Source organism: Phocoena phocoena, chromosome 2 (genome assembly GCF_963924675.1).
Source record: "Phocoena phocoena chromosome 2, mPhoPho1.1, whole genome shotgun sequence".
NCBI classification, from domain to species: domain Eukaryota; kingdom Metazoa; phylum Chordata; class Mammalia; order Artiodactyla; family Phocoenidae; genus Phocoena; species Phocoena phocoena.
This window is the reverse complement of record NC_089220.1, coordinates 83,532,017-83,552,154: the sequence shown is the minus strand read 5'-3', so window position 1 is coordinate 83,552,154 and position 20,138 is coordinate 83,532,017. Positions and strand designations below refer to the sequence as shown.

General features: G+C 39.1%; 1 protein-coding gene across 1 annotated transcript in view; it reads right to left on the bottom strand.

Annotated features, from left to right (window-relative positions):
* Nucleotides 1–937: 937 nt before the first annotated feature.
* Nucleotides 938–20,138, bottom strand: part of BUB1B (BUB1 mitotic checkpoint serine/threonine kinase B) — a 58,126-nt gene continuing 38,925 nt past the window's right edge. The window contains exons 16-23 of the mRNA XM_065871419.1: nt 12,156–12,289; nt 11,720–11,860; nt 11,263–11,363; nt 8,864–9,013; nt 7,084–7,226; nt 4,014–4,185; nt 2,919–3,025; nt 938–1,502 (exon numbers count right to left, since the gene is read on the bottom strand). Of these exons, the coding sequence (XP_065727491.1) occupies nt 1,271–1,502; nt 2,919–3,025; nt 4,014–4,185; nt 7,084–7,226; nt 8,864–9,013; nt 11,263–11,363; nt 11,720–11,860; nt 12,156–12,289 (1,180 nt within the window). The 3' untranslated portion in view covers nt 938–1,270. The remainder of the gene's footprint in view (nt 1,503–2,918; nt 3,026–4,013; nt 4,186–7,083; nt 7,227–8,863; nt 9,014–11,262; nt 11,364–11,719; nt 11,861–12,155; nt 12,290–20,138) is intronic.

Sequence of the window (20,138 nt, the reverse complement as noted above, 5' to 3'; positions counted from 1 at the left end):
ATTTCATATCCTTAGTTGTACAAGAAGCAAACATGAAAATGTTTGAAAAATCATATTTTGGTTAAGAGCACAAAATTTCTAAGTTGATTATCCTTCAGAGCCAAGTCATGTTTCAGTGCTTCAACTTTATATGCTTAAATATTTTTAGCTGAGATATACTTAGAATCTTCTGCTTTCCAGCAATCTTAGAGCAGTAACAGTGACAACTAGAGTGAAAAAAAAAAAAATCAGGCACCAGCATAGAGGCACATTTGATAATTTTGATATTTAGATATGAAATAGTTAATTTTCATTGCCCTTTTCTACCAATTTCCTTCCCTATATCCAAGACCTGGTGTAATTCATGCTTCTGTTTAGCAGTCTAATACTTCATTTAGACCTATTCTCTCCCAAATGATTCCATGCTTCAAAGTCATCTTTTTATTCTAAAATTCTGCCTCTTCAAATCTTCCAAACAACAAAATCTCCTTCTATTCCTTCATTAACCGTGCCCCCACCAAGTCATTTTGCATGTAACAGAATGGTAATTATTCCATTTCTGAAAGGTTGCTAAAGCCCATTCAAAACCTTTTCTTTTCTAACTCGCACAGCCCTAATCAAGAGACCGAGCAGCAGCAGCACTGCTAGATTATATAAGTAGACCAAGGGGCTTGGTGGATAAAAAATGAAAACATTAAAATATAATGAAAACAAACAATTTTGCCCCTTGAAATTTAAGAAAATTTGGCCTTGTGTAAACCATTTTATCTGCTTTTCAATCTAGACCATTTAGTGGAAGGTCAGGAACACCTAAAGGAATGGTTGGCTATTCTGTCTCGTTACAATCCTATCATAACAGTTCTAAGTCTAGAATATATACATTTCCATGGTAAAGTAGCGTCTGTCTGCAAAATCAGGCCATTTATTACCTTAGTTAGCAAAAAGTAGATGAGATGTTAGAAGCACAAATTTAACAAATACTATTTTATTATTTACAAAATACATAGTGATCATAAGGGCACAGGTCACAAATTACAAACGGGAAAAGCACAGGGAAAAGTTGAGACAAATGCATTAAATCACAACAAGGTACCCATTAATATGGAATCCATTTAGAATAAAACAGTTCTTTGTTAAAGTTAGACAAGGCCAAGAGGCGGTACCTTGTTGAGTAGAAAATGCCAGTTACCTAGAAATAAACTTCTACCAAAAAGCAGAAAAGTGTTAGTAGTGTACCTAAATTAAATCATAGCATATACAGGTCCAGTGTTCCACAGTACCACCATTGGTCTTAGGCAGGAATCTGCGAGAGACTTGACTGCCTATCTTGCTGGAAGAGGAAAGCCCCAGGACTGATTAACTTCCCTACCTTCCATAAAGCTTTGTTCAGGTGACTTTGGAATGTGGCGTCAAACACCCCATTCATTTCTGCTGCAAGTTCCCTCAGAACAGACACTGTGGACTCATCACTGGCATTCAGAATCCGCACAAAGAATTTATTCCACAGTTCACCACCTTTTAGCCTAAAAATATATAAAACCATTTTCATCAAGATTAGGCATATAGGAGGTAGAATTCTTTCTGTGTTTAACTCAGTGGTACATTTATGCACCAACATGATTTAAGGTAATACCTAACTCTAGGGTTAGAGATCATTCAAGTAGTGTCCTTTGAAAACCCAAGGTCAAACTACAAAAAAAAAAAAAAGAAAAAAGAAAAAAGACTACCATAGTGGGAAAAGCCATAATATAATGCACATAAAGGGAAAGAAAATCTTTCATCTGAATCTATAAATTTCCTCCATGTACTAAGATGCAGCATTTCTCTTCTACAAATAGAAGAAAGACGAATTTTGTCTCCTCTCTTCTAACTTTTCTAAAGTCTAGGTCATTAGAAAGACTACAGCTTCCTCTCTTCCCCCGCCCAGGGGTTTATTATCTTCACAACCTTCTCAGAATCCTAAGCTCAAATGAAGTAACTACTGCTTAAGTCTATGATGTTTGCGCCTTTTTTTTTTAAAGATCAGAGAAGCTTCTATTATTGTAAAAGGCAAGGCTGTTAGGGAACCCCACCTGACCCCACTTGCTTCTGTTTGTGTAAGACCCACCTAGGACCATAACCAACTGGAGATAACCTGAATCTATCCTATATGCCTTACATTATATTTCAAACCTATTTTGAAAGTACATGTTAGAGACAAGTAAGACTGGCCAAATTCTGAATTAAATAAAGAAAAAAATACAATTCAATTGTTGGCAGGGGAAAATGGAGGTGAAGGGGTGTTAAATTTTCAACACTGATTTTTCTTTAAGTGATAGATTGGTAAGCTTATTCTGCGAAGTCAATAGCTATGATAAGGTAAGGGAGAACATGGGATATTTAATAAGTATTATGAGCAGGCCTGAGGGAATACTAAGGTTCTGAGACCAAGCAGCTGTTATTAAGAGAGCATTTACTTCCTCACCAAGGAGATTCAGTTCTCTGCTTTGGTTTCACCCATTCATCAAATAAATAATAGCCTAAAATTAGTATGTAATTGAAATTTAGCTTTCTTCAAGACATGCTTATTAACTTTTGACAAAAGCTATTAAAAAGGGCCATAAGTCTAACACCAATTGATTAGAAAATTATTCTCATAAAATGTTTCTATTAAGCCTTCTAAATTGAGAGGCTTCCATACTCTAGTCACGGTTTATATGTCTATGATACATCTAGGTCCAGAATGATGTCCTGAAGTCCGAATAGCTTGATTCCCATTTTTAATGAACAACTCCTTTGTCCTGCACAAGGTGCTCCACTGATACTCTAATGAAAACTGGTTAAAATTAATGAAATCATGGCATTTGGACTAGGAAACCAAGGCTGTCAAAGCAGAGAGCACCCAAGATAAAGAGAACATTATTTGGACAGGCAAAGACCCTGAAACCACCAATACTTACTCAGAAATATTTTGGCTAAGTCTCCAGAGGGACCCATCCCAGAAGACCTGCAGGTGTTCCTTGAACAATAGTAAATGTGCTAAATCTGCTATACCAAACAGATCTACCTGAAATCACAAAAAGCACCATCAGCTAAAATCATTCTCTGCTACTGTCACGGCAATTTATTTATGTAGGAAGTTGACAGGTATCATAGTGCTTAGCTAAGTTTATTTTATGACATACATTTTAGTAGACTGTTCCTTATCCTTACAGTAAAGAGAGAAACTCCCCAAAGAAGTGATCAGTAGAGCCAACTCTAGGAATTATCCTAGAACAAAAGATGACAAATAGGTCTTCCCTGGTGGCACAGTGATTGAGTCTGCCTGCTGATGCAGGGGACGCGGGTTCGTGCCCCGGTCCGGGAAGATCCCACATGCCGTGGAGCGGCTGGGCCCGTGAGCCATGGCCGCTGAGCCTGCGCGTCCGGAGCCTGTGCTCCGCAACGGGAGAGGCCATAACAGTGAGAGGCCCACGTACCGCAAAAAAAAAGAAGACAAATATATCTGGACTGCCAAATTCAAATTTGTACACCTACTAAATTTGCATGGACTCTAGCTGTGATCTAAATGTGTTCTACATGACTAGTTCAGGGCTATGCTACATATTCAATCAGCAAAATGCCATATATCCAGAGCTGAGTCAGAAGGGATTTCTGCATATAATGCCACCATATAAAACACTTTATATTTCTCCTAATGTCTTTTTATATACATTATTGCATTTAATCCTCACAAGAATTCTGATGTAAACAGAGCTGATTATTATCTTTATTTTACAGAGAAGATCACAGAAAATGATTTACAAAAGACAACACAGATAAGTGGTAGAAAACTTAGGTTACTGAGTTAGTCATGTGTCTGCACGTGTATGTGTAAATTCTTCAGTATTGTGACAGAAAAATGGTACATTTTGCTTGACTTGGTGATATTTGAAAACTAGGTCATCTGTTCCAGGAGAGACAATATCAGTAAACACTAGCTTTCATGGCTTATCTAGGTAAGAGGGAGATTAAGAAACCCTCTCCATATTTGCTCAAGCTTGTTTTACACTTACCTGGTAGGGAGAAGAACAGTTAGCCAGGATCTTTTGTCCTTCCAGGATCTGTACAGTCCGAAAGCCGCTGAGGTTAAAAACATCTAGCTGTGCCCTAAGGTCAACACTGTAGGAAAAGTCCACTATCTTCAAAGCTTGATCATTCTTATTACAATCATAGGGATCGTGGATTCTAAGCCCAGATGTAAGAGAAGGAGATAATAAAAACAGGCCATGAAAGAAGCTGCATAGCTGGTCTTTAAAAAAAAAGAAAGAAAGAAAAAAAAGGAGGTACTGCAGGTGTGCCTTAGCTATGCCAATAGCTCCCTCCAGTGGTTAGTTATGAAAATGCACCTGTAAGAGCAGTGGCAGTATCCACCCAACTGGGGAACGTTAAGATGAGTTTAGTGACCCAAGCTATATCTAAGCCATTGTGCATGGCCACCACAGAACATTTATCAAGTTTCCATATTATATAAACTAAATACTGAAACTAGACTGCAGGCCTCTGTCTTGCACTGAACATATTGATATATATAACAGCAATGATTTATACACTGACAAGAATTATGATGGAGGAAATTAAGCTTCGATAGATGTCACAGTCTTTCTTGTTTACTATTAGATTAGGCTTTCCGAGTGTCATTCAGATCCCTCCTTCCCAGAGTTTAACTGAAAACAACATAAGGCTGTTTTTTGGTAAAGTGATACCTTTACAAAATACTGTAAACCATCCTGTTTATATTAAATTAATACCATACTGTCTTCCTCTTATATGTAATTCCAATCCTGTTTCCTTACAAAAAAAAAAAAGAGGAAAGAACTTTATAGCACTAATTCACTATTGATTTTCCTCAGGCTTATCTATTCCATGTAATAAAGCTATTCTCCAAAGAGATATAGGAACTATTTATGTGAGGAAAAAATGGATTATCTTTGTGTTCCTTCTGTTTCTCTGCTTTCTCAGTTGGTGTTTTCAAATCCCTGATGGATATCAGTGGCAGGTCTTATATTCCTAAATATAGGCTTTGATTAATCCTATCACATATACCTCCACAGCACAGAATGATCTATTTTACTTTAAAATTTATGATTCCTTACTACAACTTGTTTTTGGCCATCATAAAACTATAATTCCCAAATATTTTCAAAACTTGGGAGAGGTAGGAAAAATGTTTCTGAGAATAATAAACAGAAGCAGAAAGGTCTCCTAGCTCTCTAATCATCCATTCACTGTTACCCTGGGCAAGACATTCTACTTTTTTGGATCTCATTTTATACACACACACACACACACACACACACACACACACAATGTAGAAACTGCATTAAATGATTTCAAAAGGCTCTTTCACACAGACATAGAGAATAGACTTGAGGCTATGGGGAGGGGGAAGGGTAAGCTGGGATGAAGTGAGAGAGTAACATTGACATATATACACTACCAAATGTAAAATAGACAGCTAGTGGGAAGCAGCCGCATAGCACAGGGAGATCAGCTCACAGCTTTGTGACCACCTAGAGGAGTGGGATAAGGAGGGTGGGAGGGAGATGCAAGAGGGAGGGGATATGGGGATATATGTATACATGTAGCTGATTCACTTTGTTATACAGCAGAAACTAACACAACATTGTAAAGCAATTATACTCCAATAGAGATGTTTAAAAAAAAGGCTCTTTCAATTCCTTGTGCATCTATATGAAATTTCCTATCAAATTTGAAAAGTTGTGACAAAGTAAAAGGCAATGTCCCTTCAACACTATGTGGTTTCCTGGAGTCCTCTAGTGACTGAGAGAAGGATATCTGAATACACAGCATACAAATGCCTAATCCCAAAAAGGCTTAGAAAGTCTCTTTGCTTACAATTTCCATGAAAAGTCCTGAGAACTCTAGCACTATCCTCTGAAATTTCAGTGCTGTGAAATAGAATGAAAATAAAAACTATACCAGGGGTTCTCACATTTGGAAACATATGGGGAGATATTTGGTGATCACAATGGCTGGGGGATTGTAACTTGTGTTTGGGTGAGAGGTAGTTACGGGGAAATAGATATAAAACATCCTGACATGCTTGGACCAGACCTGCACAAAGAATTATCTCATCCAAAGTACCTATGGTGCCCTGGAAGAGAAATGCTGCTGTATTATGCCTGGGGAAGCCTTTAGGACCTTGCCATCTCAGGAAAGAAGGTAGGATGCTCTAGTTTTTTTGGTTATAATTGCAGAAATACATTGAAGGTTATTTTAATTTCCACGCCAACTATGATTTAGAGTCTAATTCAGTTTCTTCTTACAGAATAAGTAGTCAGGAGAAATGTAAAGAATAATTCCAGCTTTTAGTGTACACGAATGACCTCAGAGAGAAAGTTAACTGCTTACCCAAGTCACAGGCTTGGGGCAGACAAAGCATCTTTAAACCAGACTGCTTCACTCAAATACCATGAGATCAATGCCCATTATTAGAGGGGTGTGTTGGTCCTCTAGTCCTTTCCATAAAACAAAAATTGTTGAGCATCTTTGCCTTGTTTATGCCTCAATGTTGTCTGTATTTTCTCAGTTCTTAGTATTTGGGCTTCATTTCTTATTTCCTGCTCTGTGCTCACCCCTTGGACCTGACGGCTAAACTGGATTTAAGCCCCTTTTCTTGGCATGGTTTGCATTTGCACTCTGGTTTTACCTACTTCTCTTGGCAATTACCTCAATTTGGTGTGACTTAAGCTCTGGTCTTTGAAACTGAGCAGTGTCTCAGTTTTGCTAGCATCCTTGCTAGCTCCGCACTGGTCCCACACAAAGAAAGGCTAGACAATCTACTTCACATTTCCCCAAATATTCACATTTTACATCTCTTCTTGACAGGAATCATCACGATGGAGTTGTTAATTCTTTTTTTCTGGATTTTTTCCTCAACGTGTTCTTTTTGGTTGAATTCTTTTAAACTATTCCCAGTGACTATTGACTTTTAGGTAGCAAATATTCTCTTAACATACTGTGTTCATTAATATGGCATTTATCAAAAGGCAAAAGAGAATGGCAACTATCCATGTTTTATGACAAAGCTGACAGAATTATAAGAGAATGAAAAGGACCAACCTGTTTCTAAGAATCAGACTCCTTGGACTCAAGTCACCATGGACTATTTCTGCTTTGTGTAGTTTCTCCATCATTGTCAAGAGGTTACAAATAATCAACACTATCATTTCATGGGTAATAAGTTCACTGTATTGAAGAAGATCCTGGAAATAGAAGGACAGAAAACTATTTCTTTTTTTTTTTCTATTTCTTAATTTGGGGTGACTTACACTCAATACCTTGCTTACCACTGCCCTGTACTCTTCCTTGTTGTTCTCTATTAGAATGTCGGCTCCTTTGTAGGTTGGGTTTTTGTCCCATTTTTAATAATGCTGCTTTCCAATTAGATTGTTTATAAGGATTTAATGAAATAATGGATGAAGAGCAGCAAGGGTGAGCCTGGCCCATAATAGGCGTTCTATAAATGGTAGTTTTAAAATACCATCATTCTAACCATTTTGGAGAATTTGTATTACCATCAAAATTGTAGCAAAACCATCACTATGTTGTACACCTGAAACTAATATAACATTGTCTATCAACTATACTTCAATTTATAAAGAGATGAGAAATAAAAACCTCGGAAACACTAAACTAAAAAAAGGCAGTAAAACTTTCTTAAGAACATTCCAAAGAATAAAATGATATATTGTGGGGAGTTCCCTGGTGGCCTAGTGGTTAGGATTCTGGCCTTTCACTGCCAAGGGCCTGGGTTCAGTCCCTGGTTGGGGTACTGAGATCCCACAAGCCGTGTGGTGTGGCCAAAAAAGATATATTGTGTTTGGGTTCCAAAAATGATCCAGGGGGAAAGTATACATAGAACAAGAGTGGCAAAAATAGACCTCTGGTTTCCATTCCTCACATAAGGAGCTTGGAAGTTACCACTGTCCTAGCATGTAAAAAGCTGAGCCAACTGAAAAATCAACAACTCCTTTAGGATCTGTAAGCATAGGGGGGCCCCACATTTTTGTGAACTTTACCTCTAGGAGCCAGACCAGGTTCTCACAGTAAATATCACAGAAAAATTCCCCTAGTGCTTCCAGCAGCGAGAGAGGAAAAAAGAACCATTTGAAATAGGCCACAGCACTCTGTTCTTTTTAACAAGGCCTGCCTTCAGGGGAAACTAGTTAACCAGAGCCTAACCTGCTGGGGCATTTTCAGAGCCTACCTGGGGAAGGGAAATACACAATTCCAGCCCACTCCAGCCATCTTGTCCTACCTAATTCGGGTGGTGGGGGGTATGGGGGTAGGAAACTGAGAAACTTGTGAAGCTCACAGTCCAAAGGCATAGGCTCGCTGCAAAAGATGATGAATCATAGCACTGTACAACACCTTCCCTCCCCTCACACCTTATCATCATATTACTAAAGGCCTATTTATAGTAGTTCCTTTTACCCAGTACATCATGCCTGGCTATCAAGAAAAAATTACAAGGCATACCAAAAAGCAAAAAACGCAATTTGAACAAGCATCAAAACCAGACATGGCAGGGATGTTGGAATTACCAGACCAGGAATTTAAAACAAAAGTGGACATGAACTGGTGATGGTCACAGTTAGATGACCAGGTCATTACACAATTCTGTCTACTTTTATATGTTTGAAAATTGACATAATAAAAAGTTAAAGGAGGTTCTTGGTCAAAATAACTTGGAAAAAGAAAACAATGCTTTTAACTCATAATTTAATTGGTCTATTTCTAGAAGATTAACAGGAATTCTGTACTAAATTCCTTTGCTAAATGGAGCACAAATCTCTCTACTTGAGGACTTTAAATGATATGTTTTCATATTATTGCAAACCTGAAGGGTGAAGCAGTTTATATATTGGTGCCAAACAATACAGCCATCTTGGTATTGATAACAGATACACAAATTATCACACTCCTCATTTAAACGTTCCTTTAACTTGAAGTTGATATAAAAGTCCCATGGGACAGGTTGAGAAGATACCTGTAAGAAAATATATTTTAAAAATAAGAGTCATTAGAATCTATTGTTATAGTTGGCAGAATGAAAACATTTCCTCCAGCCCTTCCTATATCCCAACAGAAATAATAGTAACGGGATATTTTAAAAGGTAGAAATCTATAATAAAGGACGGAGCAGCAGGAAATTCTGAAAGCTGGAAAGAGAATAATAAGAGGTAACAATCCACTTAACAGATCCAAGAAAGCTGATTCTAGCAGTGGAGAAAGCTGAAAGCAACCATATTTATACTACAAGACCATCTCCCTAGAATATAAAACTGGTGGTACTAATCACCTATAGAAGTAAGGGTGAAGGTGGAGCTAAAACAGGGGTGGTTGAACTCTGTAAAGAGAACATCAGTCCCCAGACTCCCCTCCTGCTCCTGTAGCCCAGCCTAGCCCTGCCTCTCTCTCATTCTTGAAGACCAGAAGTTTATTCCTAGAGAATATAAAACAGAAGGGCTCTGGACTAGAGGACACTGTGCATTGTTGAGGGTGGGAATACCATATGGAGAAGAGGAAGAAGTTTATTATATGTCAAATGTTAAGATGCATCTTCCTGCCCCTCTACTCTCCAGACTAACTTCCCCATGCAGCTTTCAGGAGGCTAGCAGCCAGGATTACATGCTCTAGGCAGGAAACCAGAAGTTTTCTCTGAGGAATCTGATAAACTCAAAAGACCCAAAGATTGAGGATTTTCCAACAAAATGGCCAAGTGAGATCACTGTACAGTGAAGCCTACAGCTGTCAAGGTCCCACCATATAACAGAGCTTTCAACTGGCTTTCAACTTAAATATGAAGAGACAGCCAAAGACTTGAAGAAAGCCTCTAATATGAAAGACAGAGATCAAAACAGACAAAAGGAAACAGATGATGCAGGGAGAAAAAAAAAATTAAAGTATCATTAATATACTCAGAGAGATAAGGAATATTTCATCTTTGAAATGAAGGACAGAATGCTACAAAGAAAGAACATGATAAAAGAAATGAAAAACCCAGTAAAAAGACTGAAAATAAAGTTGACAAAACATTCAGAAAGTAAAGCAAAAAGACAAAGAGAAAATAGGAGAAAAAAAGATAAGGTTTTTAAAGAATCTGTCCAGGAGACCCCAAATCCTAATAAAAGGAATTCTAGAATAAGTGAACAGAAAAGACTGGGGGGAAGAAATAATTTTTTCTTTGAAGATAATTTCTCAGAACTGAAGGAGTCTCCAGATTGAAATGGCCATCAAGTGCCTAGCATATGGGTGAAAATACACTTTTACCAAAGCATGTAATTGTGAAATTTCAGAATGCTGGGGACAAACATAAGATCCTACAAGGATCCAGAGAGAGGGGGAAAAAAAAAAATCACACAGAGAATGGCAAAAGATTTTAAAAGCAAGGTTAGAAGCCAAAAGCTAATGGAGCTTATCTTCAAAATTCTAAAGAAAAAAAGTTTTGAACCTAGAATTCTAATATCCAGCCAACCTACCAATCAAATAAAGATGTGGAATAAGAAATATTTTGACATGCAAGGTTTCAAAAAATTTACATCCTATGCATCCTTTCTCAGGAATCTACTAAAATATGAGGACTTAAACCAAGAAAGGAAAAGAAAACGGGATCCAACGTAACTAGGCATTCAATATAAAAAAGAGGTCATGTGAATCCCTGGGATGATGGTGAATGGAAATTTCAAGGTAATATAGTGTGTGTGTGTGTGTATACGTGTCAAGTCTAGAATGTAACTTGTCCAGATTGGAGCGAGCCAGAAAATTTCAGATGTCCTCAAAAAGATAAAATTGATGTAACACCTGACATGTTTGGACACATTGAGAGATTTACACAATACCCTCTCATTTTTTTTTTTTTTTTTGCGGTACGCGGGCCTCTCACTGCTGTGGCCTCTCCTGTTGCCGGAGCACAGGCTCTGGACGCGCAGCCCCAGCGGCCATGGCTCACGGGCCCAGCTGCTCCGCGGCATGTGGGATCCTCCTGGACTGGGGCACGAACCCACGTTCATCGGCAGGCGGACTCTCAACCAATGCGCCACCAGGGAAGCCACACCCTCTCATTTTTGATATCTCATCTTGGCATATAATGGTGAGTGATTTCTTTATGCATCACCGACTTTCCTATAAGGAAGCTTATAGACTATGAAAAGGATCTTATGGAACCATGGGGTCACAGTTACTGCTTCAACCAACATTATTTACAAAGAAATTGAAATGACAGAGAATCAGTCCCACCTTTATTATGGTTAACTCTGCAGAGTTTCTTGGCGTCACCCAGAATAATTTGTAGTCTTCACATATCAGGTATTGTTGTTTAATGCAATAATCCTCATTATCTGTTGAGAAGGTTTGATTCCATTTCAAAATCACTGTGAATATGTATAGCCCCCTAGCCTTTACTTCCTGGCTTAAGGGCTAAAGGCACTCACTTTATATTTGCCAGTTAGTAGCATCTAGAATAGTTTTCAAAATCATTTGTTAAAAACTGAAAGAGGGGATAAAAAAATTGAAAGAGGGGAAGACAGAATTCCTATTGTTACTGGGACATGAACTTATCAATGTGTCAACTCCTATAATGTTGTTTCTTACATTCTAGAAATATTGATTGTACTTAAGCATCAAATTCAAGTACAAATAATCACTTATTTGTATATTGTCATACACAAAAGGACATGCATTCAACGATACTTACCTAATTCAATTTCCTTCTCTATTTCCAAATTAGGCATTGGTTTATCTTTTACAAAAAACTCTGTAGAGGTACTCAGCTCCGGTAGGGATTTTAGTAGTTGTCTGCGATACTGTGAACACCAGGGTGACTGAGTAGGGCTGTCTGCAGGAAAAAAAATGTTCAAAAAAATTATCCCAAAACTTAAAATGGGTATTATAACAGAGGAGGGAGAAAAAAAACCATGATCGCATGATCAATACTGCTAACCTAACAAGACTCATCTATCTCAGGTCTTTATAATACCGAATTCAGTTAGTACTCACTTATTCTAGAGATTTCACAATTTATGGCAACTTTTCTAGAGAAGAAATACTTATACCTCAGTTTGCTCTGATAAATAAGTGTTCACTGGACGTGGATATAGATATTTGTTTACAAATGGTATATATGAACCTACCTGCAGTCTCACTAGTGAGCTCCAGTTTCTCAGGAATTTGAAGACATTTGATGGAGGAGGTGCTTGTAACTGAGGCAGAAGATCCAGAGAACCCAGAGGAGTGTGTGGCTTCACCGCTGTCTTCAATAATTGGGCTGAAAGAACCACAGATGAGTCAATGCTCAAGCGGGTAATTTATATCAACTTATCTTTATTATACTTTTATTTGCTATTCAATAGTCTCAATTTTAAAGTCCATTATTTTCCTGAAAAAAAAAAAAGATTCATAATCAGAATCTAGGTAACTTTACCTACTCTGGTTGAAAAGCAATGCCAAGCATTAAATTTATGTTTTATTAACCTAATCTATAGGAAATGCCTTCTTCTACGTCTATTCTAAACTGACTGAGAAAAACTAAGACACTAACTTCCTCTTTATCCATTCTTTGGACTTTTTAACTCTTCAATAAGCAAAGGTCAAGAAAGAAAAAGCGAAATTATTCAAGGTGAATACATGCTAGAAAATGTGAAAAAAGTTTGAAAATACAGTTTTAAAAGCACAAAATGGCAAATTAAAGAATATTCCTGGGCTTCCCTGGTGGCACAGTGGTTAAGAATCCGCCTGCCAATGCAGGCGACACGGGTTTGAACCCTGGTCCGGGAAGATCCCACATGCCGCGGAGCAACTAAGTCCGTGAGCCACAACTACTGAGCCTGCGCTCTAGAGCCCGCAAGCCACAACTAATGAGTCCACGTGCCACAACTACTGAAGCCCGTCCTGGAGCCCATGCTCCGCAACAAGAGAAGCCACTGCAATAAGAAGCCACGCACCACAATGAAGAGTACCCCCACTCGCCACAACTAGAGAAAGCCCGCACACAGCAATGAAGACCCAATGCAGCCCAAAATAAATAAATAAAAACTATTTCTAAAACTGGAATGTTTGTTTAAATCAGGTGGCTTTTAAATATGGAGAGATCACAAGGCTTAGTCCCTGGCTCTCTATGCCATTCCCCCCCTCTTCTTTATTCATTTCCATCTCTCTACCAAAAGATATTTTATAAAACATGTCTCCAGTGGAGTCAAGATGGCTACCAGGAGGACGAGAAATTCGTGTCTCCTCACAACTAGGGCACCTACCAGGCACTGGTGGGGGACCACAGACATCTCAGGGGACGGGAGGAACCCCCAGCCACCGGGTAGGACGTGGGGCGTGGGGGGAGTGAAGGGGGAAGAGAAGTGGAGGGGGACCAGACTGGCGCCCCTGAGAGGCTGCTGGGGGAGGGTAAGGGATCCCACCCCGAAAGGGGGAAACTGGGGAACCATTAGGAGGGCAGAGGATCAAAAGGGAGCATGGCCAGGTTTCCACTGCCCACTTGGACCCCCAGGAACCTGCTGAGATGCTGGGCCTGATCCTCTCCCCACTGAGGCCCTCTCCAGACGCGCGGGTCCTGAGGGAGTGGGAGGGAGGGAAGAGGGAGCAAAAGTAAAGGTTGGACTTCAGGGACCAACACCCCTGAGGGGTGTCTGGGGGAGGAGGAGTTCCTACACCCAGCAGGACCCACCCATGGTTAGGGGTCCAGTGCCCCAGTGGGGGGCGGGTGGGGAAGACCCTGGCAGAGACCATGGGGGAGGGGCATGAAGAAACGGAAGGTAACACGGCCAGTGCCTTCCCTGTCCACTTAGGCACCGGGAAGTCTGTTGGGGTCCAGGGCCTAATCCTCTGCCCTCAGTGCCTCCCTCCTGCCCTGGAGAGCCCAAGCCCTGCCCCTACACCCTCACTCAGGGCCCTACCTCCAAACCCGAACGCCACACTCTACAGGTCCTTCTTTCCACGTGCTGCCTACCCGCTTCTGTGCAGGTCCTAAGCAGAGGCCCCGCCCCATGCTTGAATGTCATCCCGCCTAGGCCCCACCCCATGCTCAAACGTCACCCCCACGCCCTAGGTCCCGCCCCACCCTAAACCCCACCCCCGCCTAAACTCCTCCCCCAGAGTCCAGGTTTTTTTTCTTTTCTTCTCTTTTAGATTGGGTTCTGTTTTACCTTGTTGACTCACTGCTGTTGATTCTTTTATAATTTTTCTTAATAAACCTCTTATTATTCTAATTTTATTTTATTCTTTATACTTTGTTAGTGAAAGAACTTCTTTCACTTTTGGCTTCTTCCCCACCCCACCCCCCTTGTTTTTCCTTTTTTCTGCTGCGGTTTTATTTTACCTTGTTGCAGTTGCTTCAATTATAGTTTATTTTTCCTAATATATTTTTTATCTTTCTAATTTTATTTTGTTTTTTATTCTTTGATACTGTACTGCTCCTTTTTTTCTTTCTTTCTTCCTTTTTTTTTTTTACCATGCCACAAAGCTTACGGGATCTTGGTTCCCAGGCTGGAGGTTGGGCCTGAGCTCCTGTGATGGGAGCTCTGAGTCCAAACCACTGGACTAACAGAGAACCTCAGACCCCAGGGAGTATCAATCGGAGTGAGGCCTCCTGGAGGTCCTCATCTCAGCACCAACACCTGGATATATCCAACTGCCTGCAAACTCCAGTGCTGGACGCCTCAGGCCAAACGACCAATAAAACAGGAATACAACACCACCCATCAAAAAAGAAAAAGAAAAAGAAAGGACAAAAAAACTTGTTACAGACAAAGGAGCAAGGTAAAAACCTAAAGACCAAATTAATGAAGATGAAATAGGCAACCTACCGGAAAAAGAATTCAGAGTAATGATAGTAAAGATGATCCAAAACCTCAGAAACAGAATGGAGAAAATACAAGAAACATTTAACAAGGATCTAGAAGAACTAAAGAGCAAACAAACAGTGATGAACAACACAATTACTGAAATTAAAAATACTCTAGAAGGAATCAATAACAGAATAACTGAGACAGAAGAATGGATAAGTGAGCTGGAAGATAAAATGGTGGAAATAACTGCCAGGGAGCAGAATAAAGAAAAAAGAATGGGGCTTCCCTGGTGGCGCAGTGGTTGAGAGTCCGCCTGCTGATGCAGGGGATGCGGGTTCGTGCCCCGGTCCGGGAAGATCCCACATGCCGCAGAGCGGCTGGGCCCGTGAGCCATGGCTGCTGAGCCTGTGCGTCTGGAGCCTGTGCTCCGCAACGGGAGAGGCCACACCAGTGAGAGGCCTGCGTAGCAAAAAAAAAAAAGAAAAAAGAAAAAAGAATGAAAAGAATTGAGGACACTCTCAGAGACTCTGGGACAACATTAAACACACCAACATTCGAATTATAGGGGTCCCAGAAAAAGAAGAGGAAAAGATAGGGTCTGAGAAAATATTTGAAGAGATTATAGTTGAAAACTTCCCTATCATGAGAAAGGAAATAGTCAATCAAGTCCAGGAAGCACAGAGAGTACCATACAGGATAAACCCAAAGAGAAACACGCCGAGACATATATTAATCAAACTATCAAAAATTAAATAAAAAGAAAAAATACTGAAAGCAGCAAGGGAAAAGCAACAAATAACATATAAAGGAATCCCCATAGGTTAACAGCTGATTTTTCAGCAGAAACTCTGCAAGCCAGAAGCGAGTGGCAGGATATATTTAAAGTGATAAAAGGGAAAAACCTACAACCAAGATTACTCTACCCAACAAGGACCTCATTCAGATTTGACAGAGAAGTTAAAACATTTACAAACAAGCAAAAGTTAAGAGAATTCAGCACCACCAAACCAGCTTTACAACAAATGCTAAAGGAACTTCTCTAGGCAGGAAATGCAAGAGAAGGAAAAGACCTACAATAACAAACCCAACAATTAAGAAAATGGTCATAGGAACATACATATCGATAATTACCTTAAATGTAAATGGGTTAAATGCTCCAACCAAAAGACACAGACTGGCTGAATGGATACAAAAACAAGATCCATACATATGCTGCCTACAAGAGACCTACTTCAGACCTAGGGACTCATACAGACTGAAGGTGAGGGGATGGAAAAAGATATTCCATGCAAATGGAAATCAAAACAAAGCTGGAGCAGCAATTCTCATATCAGACAAAACAGACTTTAAAATAAAGACTATTACAAGAGGCAAAGAAGGACACTACATAATGATCAAGGGATCAATCTAAGAAGAAGCTATAACAATTGTAAATATTTATGCACCCAACATAGGAGCACCTCAATACAGAAGGCAAATGCTAAGAGCCACAAAAGGGGAAATCGACAGTAACACAATAATAGTAGGGGACATTAACACCCCACTTTCACCCATGGACAGATCATCCAAAATGAAAATAAATAAGGAAACACAAGCTTTAAATGACACATTAAAAAAGATGGACTTAATTGACATTTATAGGACATGCCATCCAAAAACAACAGAATACACTTTCTTCTCAAGTGCTCATGGAACATTCTCCAGGATAGACTATATCTTGGGTCACAAATCAAGCCTTGGTAAATTTAAGAAAACTGAAATCATTATCAAGTATCTTTTCCGACCACAATGCTATGAGACTAGATATCAATTACAGGAGAAGAACTGTAAAAAATACAAACACATGGAGGCTAAACAATATGCTACTAAATAACCAAGAGATCACTGAAGAAATCAAACAGGAAATCAAAAAATACCTAGAAACAAATGACAATGAAAACATGACAACCCAAAACTTATGGGATGCAGCAAAAGCAGTTCTAAGAGGGAAATTCACAGCAATACAATCCTACCTCAAGAAACAAGAAAAATCTCAAATAAACAACCTAAACTTACACTTAAAGCAACGAGAGAAAGAAGAACCAAAAAACCCCAAAGTTAGCCGAAGGAAAGAAATCATAAAGACCAGATCAGAAATAAATGAAAAAGAAATGAAAGAAACAATAGGAAAGATTAATAAAACTAAAAGCTGGTTCTTTAAGAAGATAAACAAAATTGATAAACCATTAGCCAGACTCATCAAGAAAAAAAGGGAGAAGACTCAAATCAATAGAATTAGAAATGAAAAAGAAGTAACAACTGACACTGCAGAAATACAAAGGATCATGAGAGATTACTACAAGCAACTATATGCCAATAAAATGGACAACCTGGAAGAAATGGACAAATTCTTAGAAAAGCACAACCTCCTGAGACTGAACCAGGAAGAAACAGGATATATAAACAGATCAATTACAAGCACTGAAATTGAAACTGTGATTTAAAATCTTCCAACAAACAAAAGCCCAGGACCAGATGGCTTCACAGGTGAATTCTATCAAACATTTAGAGAAGAGCCAACACCTATCCTTCTCAAACTCTTCCAAAATATAGCAGAGGGAGGAACACTCCCAAACTCATTCTATGAGGCCACCAGCACCCTGATACCAAAATCAGACAAAGATGTCACAAAAATTGAAAATTACAGGCCAATATCTCTGATGAACATAAATGCAAAACCCTCAACAAAATACTAGCAAACAGAATCCAACAGCACATTAGAAGGATCATACACCATCATCAAGTGGGGTTTATCCCAGGAATGCAAGGATTCTTCAATATATGCAAATCAATCAATGTGATACACCATATTAACAAATTGAAGGAGAAAAACCATATGATAATCTCAACAGATGCAGAAAAACCTTTTGACAAAATTCATCACCCACTTATGATAAAAACTCTCAAGAAAGTAGGCACAGAGGGAACCTACCTCTACACAAAAGGCCATATAGGACAAACCCACAGCCAACATCGTCCTCAATGGTGAAAAACTGAAACCATTTCCACTAAGATCAGAAACAAGACAAGACTGCCCACTGTCACCACTATTATTCAACATAGTTTTGGAAGTTTTAGCCACAGCAATCAGAGAAGACCAAGAAACAACAGGAATCCAAATGGGAAAAGAAGAAGTAAAACTGTCACTGTTTGCAGATGACATGATACTATACATAGAGAATTCTAAAGATGCTACCAGAAAACGACTAGAGCTAATCAATGAATTTGGTAGAGTAGCAGGATACAAAATTAATGCACAGAAATCTCTGGCATTCCTATACATTAATGATGAAAAATCTGAAAGAGAAATTAAGGAAACACTCCTATTTACTACTGCAACAAAAAGAATGAAATACCTAGGAATAAACCTACCTAAGGAGACAAAAGACCTGTATGCAGAAAACTATAAGACACTGATGAAAGAAATTAAAGATGATACAAACAGATGGAGAGATATAGTATGTTCTTAGATTGGAAGAATCAACTTTGTGAAAATGACTATACTACCCAAAGCAATCTACAGATTCAATGTAATCCCTATCAAACTACCACTGGCATTTTTCACAGAACTAGAACAAAAAATTTCACAATTTGTACAGAAACACAAAAGACCTCAAATAGCCAAAACAATCTTGCAAAGAAAAATGGAGCTGGAGGAATCAGGCTCCCTGACTTCAGACTATACTACAAAGCTACAGTAATCAAGACAGTATGGTACTGGCACAAAAACAGAAATATAGATCAATGGAACAGGACAGAAAGCCCAGAGATAAACCCACACACATACGGTCACCTTATCTTTGCTTTGGGTAGTATAGTCATTTTCACAAAGTTGATTTTTCCAATCTAAGAACATAGGAGGCAGGAATGTACAATGGAGAAAAGACAGCCTCTTTAATAAGTGGTGCTGGGAAAACTGGACAGCTACATGTAAAAGAATGAAATTAGAACACTTCCTAACACCATACAGAAAAATAAACTCAAAATGGATTAAAGACCTAAATGTAAGGCCAGATACTATAAAACTCATAGAGGAAAACATAGGCAGAACACTCTATGACATAAATCACAGCAAGATCCTTTTTGACCCACGTCCTAGAGAAATGGAAATAAAAACAAAAATAAACAAATGGGACCTAAAGAAACTTAAAAGCTTTCGTACAGCAAAGGAAACCATAAACAAGACGAAAAGACAACCCTCAGAATGGGAGAAAATAATTGTAAATGAAACACCTGACAAAAGATTAATCTCCAAAGTATACAAGCAGCTCATGTAGCTCAATATCAAAAACACAAACAACCCAATCCAAAGATGGGCAGAAGACCTAAATAGACATTTCTCCAAAGAAGATATACAGATTGCCAAAAAACACATGAAAGAATGCTCAACATCATTAATCATTAGAGAAATGCAAATCAAAACTACAGTGAGGTATCACCTCACACTGGTCAGAATGGCTATCATCAAAATATCTACAAACAATAAATGCTGGAGAGGGTGTGGAGAAAAGGGAACCCTCTTGCACTGTTGGTGGCAATGTAAATTGATACAGCCACTATGGAGAACAGTATGGAGCTTCCTTAAAAGCTAAAACTAGAACTCCTATATGACCCAGCAATCCCACTACTGGGCATATACCCTGAGAAAACCATAATTCAAAAAGAGTCATGTATCACAATGTTCAATGTAGCACTATTTACAATAGCCAGGACATGGAAGCAACCTAAGTGTCCACTGACAGACGAATGGATAAAGAAGATGTGGTACATATATACAATGGAATATTACACAGCCGTAAAAAGAAATGAAATTGAGTTATTTGTAGTGAGGTGGATGGACCTAGAGTCTGTCATACAAAGTGATACAAGTCAGAAAGAGAAAAATAGATAGTGTACGCTAACATATATATATACGGAATCTAAAAAAAATAATGGTTCTGATGAACCTATGGGCAGGACACGAACAAAGTCACAGATGTGGAGAGTGGACTTGGGGACATGGAGAGGGGGAAGGGTGGGCTGGGACGAGGTGGGAGAGTAGCACTGACATGTATACACTACCAAATGTAAAATAGATAGCTAGTGGGAAGCAGCTTCATGGCACAGGGAGATCAGCTCAGTGCTTTGCGACCACCTGGAGCAGTGGGATGGGGAGGGTGGGAGGGAGACACAGGAGGGAGGGGATATGGGGATATACGTGTGCATGTAGCTGAGTCACTCTGTTGTACAGCGGAAACTAACACAACACTGTAAAGCAATTATACTCCAATAAAGATGTTA